The 10,577-nt window shown below is 43.2% G+C and overlaps 1 protein-coding gene across 4 annotated transcripts in view; it reads left to right on the plus strand.

The window, feature by feature from the left end:
• Positions 1–10,577, plus strand: part of mical2a (microtubule associated monooxygenase, calponin and LIM domain containing 2a) — a 34,552-nt gene extending 23,975 nt beyond the window's left edge. Inside the window, exons 14-27 of one of the 4 annotated variants that reach the window (XM_064336847.1) lie at positions 111–214; positions 383–454; positions 671–808; positions 1,540–1,662; positions 2,007–2,234; positions 3,553–3,660; positions 5,175–5,234; positions 5,989–6,081; positions 6,840–6,947; positions 7,477–7,663; positions 7,831–7,910; positions 8,101–8,179; positions 9,829–9,886; positions 10,322–10,577. In XM_064336847.1, the coding sequence (XP_064192917.1) occupies positions 111–214; positions 383–454; positions 671–808; positions 1,540–1,662; positions 2,007–2,234; positions 3,553–3,660; positions 5,175–5,234; positions 5,989–6,081; positions 6,840–6,947; positions 7,477–7,663; positions 7,831–7,910; positions 8,101–8,179; positions 9,829–9,869 (1,421 nt within the window). In that variant the 3' untranslated portion in view covers positions 9,870–9,886; positions 10,322–10,577. Of the gene's footprint in view, positions 1–110; positions 215–382; positions 455–670; positions 809–1,539; positions 1,663–2,006; positions 2,235–3,552; positions 3,661–5,174; positions 5,235–5,988; positions 6,082–6,839; positions 6,948–7,476; positions 7,664–7,830; positions 7,911–8,100 lie in introns of all 4 variants that reach the window. The other 3 variants (XM_064336846.1, XM_064336845.1, XM_064336848.1) reach the window with 3 other exon arrangements.

Below are 10,577 nucleotides of genomic sequence, written 5' to 3' on the forward strand. Positions count from 1 at the left end.
GTCTCCTTCCAAATGGGTCCATAGTGGGCATTTATTTACGCTGATATATTAGAACTGAACTTTGCAGAAAACTGTGAACTATTTCAAAAACGCTGTAATATGATTTGCAGGTTCCAGAAGACAATGGAATTCACAAGAGGAGTATTCTGCAAAGTCGACCAACACTGTTTGCAACCTGATGAATATAGTGCTGCCTAGAAAACGGGTTCCGAAGGTAACCCCCCCCCCACAATCCTCAAGGTTCCAAAGACAAAATATAAAAAGCCTGAGGCTGATTTTCCTGAACAGAACGTAGTTTTACTGGAGTTAGAAGAGATAAAAACTGTTCAAAAAGGACATTGAATCAATCCTTTATTCATGTTAGTTGATTTATTTCTGTCAGGATGAGAAGAAGCTGGAGGACAGTGACTCTTATAACAAACGAAGACGGAGGAGCAACAGTTACCTGGAAGAGGTTAGATATGTTTTAAAATATAACTGCATCCACAGATAGGTATTTCATATTAGTGTTACAAAGGTCTAGAACATAAAGGCAACAAATATTCAAGACAATTTCATGGATTGTGTCTAGTATATGAATTTATAGTCTGGAAATACGCTAGAGATGGAATCAAAGAGACACTCTGCTTTGCGCTCCTGCTGATTCTGATTGGCCTGCTTTTTTTGACAGGCAACCAACTTCTCCAATCAGAGTGCAGATCTAGGGAGTGAGGCCAGTGACCTCAAGGAGAACAGGGTCAGGTCCATGGCCACCCAGTTGTTGGCCAAGTTTGAGGGGAACGCACCCAACTGCGTGCTGCTAAGGAAGGTAAGGACCTGCAGTGTCTCCCCAGACTAATTAGCTATGGTTACGCAAGGTAATCTTAGCCATTTACACCATCTGATAGAGTATATGGGTAGCAGTTCATACATATACTGTTGAACATTTATCTCTTTGACCAATGCATATTATTTACATTCTATCAGGTAATTTTATGGTCTGGTGCGATTTGTTTAAATGCGAAGCATGAGAAATAACATGCCATACTGTGTATGAATTGCTCAAACATGTATTGGACTTGAGAGTCCTGAGGACAGTAAATCATTTCTTTTCATTTCCACACCCTTTTGTAATGCCTTGCTTTTGCTGAGCACTGGTCCTCTCCTCTGTGTTCATTGTTTGCTAACGCACAGAGGAATCTTTGAACTGAGGGCTCCTTTTAGCACTCTACAAGCCATGAACCACTTTAGCACTGTGAACCACTGGCTTAGAAACCATTTCACTATTGACTGTGACTGTTTGACTAATGACTGATTCGTAGGTGTTGTATGGAGTATTTATTTTATATGAAATACACTTCCACATGTTTTGTTTCCCAAAACCCAGACATGTTGATATTCATTTAATCATTAACATTTCAGTAATAGTATTTCAAATAGTATGTCAATAATAGTATATTAAATAGTATGTCAAAAGCTTCTCCCTAAAAGCTCAGTTTTCTCTTCTTTCTTTCCTGTCCTGTTAACCCTATCCTTGGCTTTGCTGAACTTCTTTCTAAGCCAAAGACTGGCTCAAGCACTGGGAACCTGCTGAGACCACGTTCTCTGGACATGACAGAGACCCTCCAGTTAGCCATGTCCAGGCTTGCTCCCCCTCCCCCTCCTACTCCTCCCAAACAGCAGGTACAGCAGCCACGGGCATCATGGGCAAGATGAGAGGGAATGCAGTCATACATTCTTCATAGATGTGTTGGGGAACACAAACAGTTTTGCTGTAAAGCACAGTCATGTACACGCTCAGGTGTTGAAATCACCAGCCCTCATAATTATAGTCAAGTTTTAAAAGTACCCCCCCCCCCCCCCTGCCCCACACACACACATACACAAAACAAAAACCCCCTACCACACGTACAACACACACCACACACAACAGACAGCACAGTCCCTTATCAAGCACCATAAGCATATACACACCATAGCTCTGAATTTTCTCTCCCCCCTCCCTTACATGTAGCATTTATTTACAGTTCCAGTGTCCCCCCATGATGTCATATACAGCATTGTCCACGATTACGCTGCCCCCCAGCCCACAGCGTCTCCTCAGGAAGACCAAACCTGCCAGTCAGACTCCAGAGGGTCCGTCTGATACAGACCCAGATACAGACCCAGAATACCCGACATCCCGCCGTGCCGCTATCATAGCTGTGGCAGGAATGCTCAAGCGCCTGCAGAGAGTGGAGGAAGAGATCAGTCAGGTGACCGGCCATGTGATCTCACATGCTCTCACCATTGCATGTAATGAATATTTATCAGGCTTCAGTATAACCTCTCTTGGCTCACTCTGGCTGTTTTCACAACTTATTAATGTATAATGCGTATAGCTTGACAATAAATAATCTCTGCACCAATACTCAGAGGGGTTTGCACCTGACAAAAACATATTTTTTAGACCATTACATAGTTGACTCCTTAATCCATCCATCCAACTGGTGGCATGAATGGCCCTCTCATTAATTATCCTCTAATTGAATTCTGCAGTAAAGCTTTTCCTTTTCTTTTCCCCTTTTAGCCTTCTGCATGCTGTCTGTTTCCTCATTCACTTCTGTTTTAGATGCCACAGTAAATGCAGTTTAATTAATATTAAAACAATGTTGCAGTACAGTTAGTGTTACAGTCTGAGTACTGTATCCACTGATCCCAGTAAAGCTCATTGTATCTTATGGGTTGGCCTGGTGCACTGAAGCCCTGGAGCAGTGAGTGGTCTTGGTGCTGATATTCAAAATCATGAATCTCCACTCCATGAGTGGTGGGGGTTTCCTGGGTAATGACAGGATATTTCTGATTATTAATAGTGAATAAAGAGTGAGCACATATTCTACAGCATTGTTATGTGATATGTACTGCATATTGCTGGGGTTACATGTGCTCCAGTTTAAGAGCCATGTTTAAATAGATGGTTATGGTTCAGATGCAAGGTTCAGCCTGACTGGTGTTCCACACCTTCCCACATCCTGAAACAAACCTACAAGAATCCTGCTGCTCCACTTTCTGTCTCCATCCTGCCCCCCTGGCCATCCTGCGATGTGTCAAAACCCAGCTGTGACCTCTATGGTGTGAAACTGGATTAGAAAAGCACTCCACTGCAACACAGTTAACAAACTGTTCTGTGTTACCTAAAGCAGATGGCGTTGAACAAAACAAGAGCGTATTGTTTGTGGAAATATAGCTAATCTCAGTTTTAAATTGCCCAATAGCATCTGTGTTTCACATAGGGTTTTTTTGTATGGCCAGGGTAGGTGACCTGAGGGTTTTTGAGGGCCAAGAACTGTTGGTTTTCCACCTTCCCTTTACCTGGGAGTCAGGCGTGAATACAGTCTGGTTAATCAGTTGCACTAATTCTTCAGTTAGTTACTTGGGAGAAAAGAAAACCAGGGTTTTGGATTTGAGGGCCAGATTTGAGTCTCCATGCCATGGGTGCGTAGGGCCTGGGCTTTCTTCAGAAGTGCTTCTCTATCCCTCTCACACCTCTTTTTCTCTCTTTCCTTTTCTTCACTCCATTCTGCCATCCTGCAGAAGAAGGCTCAGACCCAGAACAATAGGGAGTTTCAGAACAAGAGCATAAAGGAGAAGGCCGTCCACCTGAGCTCTTTGTTCTCGGGGTGTAAGAGCCCCCCAGCCCAGGTGACTGAGTAATCAACCAGCCCCGCCCCCCTTTACCTGCCTCACCTCCCTGCATGGGTGTGTAGCATGTTTAGTGCTGTCGCAGTGTGTGAGCTTGTGAGCCCTTCCTAGATCACCCACTCCATTGTCTGGGTGCTGCTATGATGTGTTACAGTAGCAATGGCTTAGCAGTCTGAGTCTTATATAAATGTAGAATAGAAGATTATGTATGCTGGGGTGGCTACCGGTTTTATGTTAGTTAGCATGTGCCCATATTAAGAGCTGCTTCAGCTAATACCATAAGCTAATACCATAATGAAACACTGAGAAAGTTTTTGATTTAATCCAAAAATAATGCTACTGTCATCACAAAGTGTGTCATGCTCACAGACTGGTAAAGGAATATGGGAATTAGTCATTATCTGTCTCACATTCCCATTTTAGAATCTAAATATGCCCTCCCCTCGTCAGTGCGTCATTCAACACAGTGCTCAGTCATTCTGCCCTATTAGTCACTGAAAGTGAGTACGTCATCATGGGAAATCGTAAGAAGATTTTTTTTTTTAAACAATGTTATGCCCTGTCCCAACTTCAGCCAAGTTGTTGTTCTGCCAGAAAGCTGCTAAATGAACTGCTTTCCCTTGTTCTGCATTCAGAAAGTAGAAAGTTCTTTAAATTAGGTTTTTTCCCAATCCAGCCCAACCCCTGGTGTAGCAACAGCGCTTATGAAACGACACTGCAAATCCACTTGTCCTGTGAGCTTAGGGCAGCGCTCAGATTATCTGGCTGTTTCTCCATGGATACATTGATAAGGAAACAATTATGATGGGGCTGTGCTCTATACGGCTGAGTTATAGCCGTTACCTGGTAGAATACTTCAATCCGTCCAACAGGAAAACTCATTCAGCCAGATGTCAGATTTTAAAATATTTTTTGTACCCAGAGGTTTTCAGAATACAGATTGCCTACTAAAAAAGAATAATAAAAATACAGACAGAAAAATAACAGACAGGGAGACATGTGTAATGGCTGCTCAGTGGTAGGTAGATGCTTTGCTTTCTTTAAAATGACAGGGTGGCTGTTCTATTGCTCTTTGGGACATTTTTTAAAATCCATGGCAACACAGACCACAGTCTTGTACCAGCAGACAGGCCCACACACAGCCACCCACCTACCATACCCAAAGGTGCTTGGTACCCTCTGCTACTTCCTGTTTTATCTCTTGTTTCCTCTTCATCTACTCTGCTACCACAGCAAATAATGACTGGTGTGTGTGTGTATGCGTTCGTGCTTGCATGTATGTATGTGTGTGTGTGCATGCTTCCCTTTTCAGTGTCACGTCAGTGTCTGACCAGATGTAACCAGCACGACGGTGAAGGTACCGATGACTGACTGGTGCTGCTGATGTGGGTGTGGACTGAAACAAACGGGAATGGAATGTCCTATCCTGCTCATTTTTTCCCCCTCTTCTTCTCCCTGTCCTCTTTCTTCCTGCTGTATCTGCTTAAAACGTGTATCTGGGAATGAAATCTCAGGACCTGGATGTGCAGCTTTGTAAAAAAAAGAAATCTCTGCATGTGACTGAGGCAGACGTGGTGAGTGATTTACTGCACCTCCATTTACTAGACACGGGACTGAAAATGATGCAGTGGGCGTGAGGATTATGCAGATGAATCTTATCACAGTGGTAGCTACTAATGCTATGCCATGCTGCGTGCATTTGTTACATACACCCTCTATTTTTAGTACCATGTTTAATCTACCCCCCCCCCCCCCACCCCCCATCAAAAATTCTTATTGCCAGTTGTGCTACAGTGCCACCTGAAGACCTGTACAAAGACCTTGCAGTGTAGCCAAAGCATGGGTACTGCTGTTTCCCTAAGTCATGATCCAGCCGCAATTGTAAATACTACAGGCCCCGCAGTACAACATGAGAGATATGCTGATTGGATGAGAGACATATCTCTCACTGTTGACAACTGTGAACATCTGGTGCATCGTTGGGAGGAACTGATGCAGTGGGAACCCTGGGTGACTTAGTCTCGCCATATGTCTGGCCAGTTGTGGTACTGGCCATACAGTATTTGGCTAATAACATAACTCATGTTTTGGAGCCTCTAGGCCATTCTTAAATATTTCAGTTGTTTAATCTGGGTATGGGCTGAACATTGTTTATCATCCCTGTGGGATAATTTTAGTTTGTAAGGAAATGTTCATTGTAACTTCATGCGAACGTTTTACCGGTTGATTTTGGTGGAGATTTTCTTTGAGTCCTATGCTGTTTTATAATGGTATAGAACAGAAAGTGCTCATGTGAATCATGTGCGTCTTTGCTGTTTCTGGTTTTAGTGTGAAAGAAATGGCACCACCGACATGATATTTCCAAAACAAATGGAAATTTCAGATTCAGGTCCAGCTCAAACTTTTAATTCTTCCAAACAGGTATTGTTACTATGTGGCATTTTGCTACCAGTCTGCATGTGTTGAATGTGTTTTTTTTAGGCCTGGACTTCTAAGTATTTCCCTTTTTTAATAAGCACCCCTTGCTCAAAACATTCCACCCTAGATAGAAGAGGAGTTTAATCATGCATGCATAGTTATTTTTGGTTCAGCAGACTTTTGTGGGGTAGAACTGCCAAAACACCCTGCTGAATAGTGAGAAACTGTTTATTTATGCAATTGTTCAGCACAGGACAGACGGTTCCTCCCTCTGTCCACTCTTTGCTCCCATTGGTGGATTATAGATCTGGGAGTGGCATGCTTAAATGCCCATATGGCCCCACTGTTTATGAGAACAAATTCCTGAGACCCCTCCCTCTTTCATGGCCAGAATTTTGAGCAGAAAATTCACTTGTTTTGATAACGAATTCACGCGATGTTCATTTATTTTGCTAAACCACTTTCATTCTTCTGAGTCAAGTACATTAAGCAAAGGGAAGTGGTCTCAGAGTGGTCACAAAAAGTGCTGCGAATGTACAGAGAAATGTGTGCAAGTTTTAGCATTAAGCATTGAGCTGCACACTACAGATGTGATTGTGGTTACTTTCTGTTGCATGTGTGAAAGTTGGAATGTTTCCCCTTCTTTCCCTAGTCCCTTCTTCTGCCTCCCCGTTACTTGGCCTCTGTTCTTCTCTCATTTTGTCTTCCACTCCTTTTCTTCCTCCCTCCTTGTCTTTGCTTTCTCTCTTCCTGGTGGTCAGAGGACTGTGGGGAAGGTGTCATCGGTCATAGGTGCAAAGGCGGAAACACTAGCCTACCTGTATGAGAACGACCACAAGCGAAAAACAGTTTGGTCATTTCTCTCACCGGTAAGCAGTCTTGGTCAGTCATGAAACCAGTCAGAAGAGGAAACCCTGCCACATGTTCTTTAAGGCTGTATTTGTGTGGGTGATATATTTGAGACAAAGGATCTGGCACCCTAGTTTCCAACATCAGGCAATATATTCATTAGTAGTGTTGACTGAATTATTCAACAGAAATATAGGGTTTGCAGAAACAGCAGAAACAATAAATTGCAAAACTGTAGAAATTATAGAACTTCTGGGTTCTAAAGCACTCCTTGCAATGATGCTCCGGGCAATCGGAAATCAGACCTTGACTGCCAGTGTTGATTATGTTTGGTAGTCACGCAGGGCGATGCGTGATTGGTGGTTTGCTATTTCCCATATCATCACACAACAGCACCTCCTCTGGACAGTCAGGAGCCAGTCGTGCAGTCCTCCGGCACAAGTGACTGTTCAGTAGTGAAGGCCACAGACAGTAGTGCTGCTGATAATGGAGAGCAGGTGGAAGGCCAGTAGCAGTGCACCTGATGGCCAGCGTGTTCCTCTTTTCCAGGGTTCCTTGCGAAAGGTGTTCCCACAGGTCCTTGGGGGTGGGGACAGGTGTCACTTCTGCGGGAAGCAGGTGTACCTGATGGAGCGCCTGAGCGCTGAGGGCCGCTGTTTCCACAGGGACTGTTTCCGCTGCCAGGCCTGTGGCTCCACCCTGAGGCTCGGGGGATACGTCTACCACTCTGCACACGGTAGGCCGCGCCCACACCGCCATGTTTCATTACTCAAGGCTGAGTCCTGATAAACGTGCACTCTTCAGTTCTAATGGATCTCCTCAGCATAGCAGATATTTAATTGAATTGCTTTTCCCCTTTTTGTGGAGTGTGTTGTCTAACTGGTTACATTTCTGTGTTCACAGGCCAGTTTTATTGCAAGGCTGATTGTGCTCAGCTCAAAGGTAGCACCAAGCACAGGAGGAGGACGTTTGAACTTCAGATGGTAAATCAAAAAAACTTTATTCTCACTTATTAAAAACTTAATCACAAAAAGGCTCATTAAAAAAAAAAAAAAACTCAGGTACATGAAGTAAGAGACTCATCAGTTAAGGCTGGTTACATTTAGATGGCAATGGGTTCTTGTGACTCAGCCATGCCTCTGCGTGTTTTGTGTTTTGTGATTGGTTCCTCAGGGGAGTGGAGGGGCGGGGGTGCTGGAGGGCTTTCAGAGGGCCAGCCCTGACCGAACCCGGCGGCAGAGTGCTCCTGCAGGTATCCTTCTCTCTTTCCTCAGGGAGACCCTGCGTTGGCCGCTGCACGCACCCTGCCGCCTGACCCGCTGGGTGCAGGGCACCACGCGGGCCGCAAGGCGCCACCTGTGGGTTAATGCGGAGGATTACACCTTCCTCTATGAGCTGCTGAGCCTGGGCATTCCCCTGCTCTGTGCCCTGCAGGATGTCCTGACACAGATGAGCTCTGAGCCCAGCCCCCTTTCCCACTAGCCATGCCCCTCACCTGAGAACCTGCAGAGGGGCCAGTGTTGCCAGATTGGGTGGATTCCCGCCTAATTAGGTTACCTTTTTAATGTCACTGTGTGGGGAAAATGGCTTTGGGCAGGTTCGCCGTTTTCAAATCTGGCAACACTGAGAACTGGGTCCTTTCAGCAGTGATATCTCATGCCATGGCCGCCTTTTAAATGTGAGCACAGGTTCTCACTCGCTACTAATGGCAACATATTGCACGTTTAAGGAATTATTAAGGAATCTCCTTAATAAAACAGACTTTAAAATGAGTTTTTATGAAGTAACCAAAAAGGAATGACTGAACGCACCTTAATCAGGGGAACCTCAATGGTGCTGATCGGGCACATTTATCAAATCCCATGGTAACTTTCACATAAAAATCTGCGCTTTCACTGTTGTATCCAATGGAAACAAAACCATTTTTTTGTTTTGTGACATGAGTGTTTACATTTTTCATCGAAGATTAGAATTCTACCTATGGCCATATTGTATATTTTACAGTGCGCTGTTGTTTAAAGCTTTATGTATTGTTCATTGCTCTTCTTATCAAAAGCACTCTGTGTTGCTTCTTTGATTCAATTCAATTTTGCTGTTGAATTCCGTCCACCCTCACAAATAAATAATTATGGTAATATATATAATTAGTTCAGTTAACAATTAGTCTTTGATAATTTGGTCTTTGGTAAATGTAACATTGACAATTAGTCAATGTTAAATTTACCATGCTCTTCACAGGCATTGCTTTATATTAGTACTCTTCTGTGAAGAATGCTAGCTCAGGTTGTGAGAATGGTTTACTGTTTAAAGTTTTAATGGTGGTTTATATGAAAGAGGTGTGCAAAAGACTTGTGACCTCACTAAGATCAGCATCACCTGTACTTACCAGCGCACTGGAAATGCACTCTGAGAGAGGACAATGAGGCCTCAGCCATTTGTGTATTTTCTCTAAAATATATGCACAATACCTCAAAACAAATGATTTTCATAGCAGCATGTACTGTACATCCTGAATAATCTATTGACAGGGCTTATTGAGCTTGCTACATGTGTAGTGGATGGGAAGATGCTATGTAAATGATCAGACAATGTCCTTCTGCAGGGACAGATCTAGAAATTATTTTTTCAGGGATAAAAATACGACTAAGGTCCCCCATTACCCCTCTACAACCCGTGCACACACACACCCCCCATCTCTAGGGGCCCCCAAAAAAATGTTATTGACAATTCTGTTTTCTGTCCTGTAATTTGATTTAGAATTTATTTATTGACCCCATTCCTACAGTCTTGTATTTTAGAAACTGTTATGTTGCATTCTCTCAACACTGTTTTTTTGCTGTTTTTCACCCTCTGATCTTTTCCAATATTACATTTTTCCATACTGTCTCAATTTTCTCACAGTTGTTTTCAGCCTCCCAGCATCACAAGCTCTGATTGGCTGAAAAATGGCTACGGGAAGGTGATAGCCTGCATGGTCCATAGTCACATGACTGAGTTTACTGTCTTGCTGTGGTTGCCACTGTTCTTTTATCAGCTGTTATTGCAATATTATATTCATTTGCATTTTTGCTGAGAACGGTGCATGGATTTTGTGTTTCAAAGAATTCAGATTTGTTTTGGTCTCCATCTGAAAACAATTTCTGACTTTTCATCCAAACCCACCCCAACCAAAAAAACCAAAACAAAGTGAGTTGCATGGCTCAAAGTCAAAGACTGCAGTTTCAATTTTATTTTCATTAATAGAAATGCTGTGGAGTTTTTGTTGTTGATCCTAACTTGCCTGTCAAACATTTCAACATCTCAGAGATCAGAGGTAACATTTATCACTCCTGAAAGTGAACTTACTCTCTTCACCTGTCTTTTTTCTGTCTTCCTGTGTTATCCTCTGTTCCAGGAGCTGCTTATAAATCAGACAATCATGTGAGAGTGGTCTTCTTCCTTAAAAAAGGGATGGGGGCAACTTCTGCTCTGAAGGTCCTAATGGTTGACATTTTTACAAATTCACAACCAGTTTCGTCCTGTAAATTTGAAGCTGTATTTATACGAATTCTTCTGTTAGGCTGTATTTTGCACAGTTTTTTTTTCCTTCTTTGGCCTAATTCATATTTAATGCTGTACGTTTAAAATAAATGGACCGACAAACTCCCTCA

The sequence above is a fragment of the Anguilla rostrata genome, chromosome 5 (genome assembly GCF_018555375.3).
Source record: "Anguilla rostrata isolate EN2019 chromosome 5, ASM1855537v3, whole genome shotgun sequence".
Lineage (NCBI taxonomy): Eukaryota > Metazoa > Chordata > Actinopteri > Anguilliformes > Anguillidae > Anguilla > Anguilla rostrata.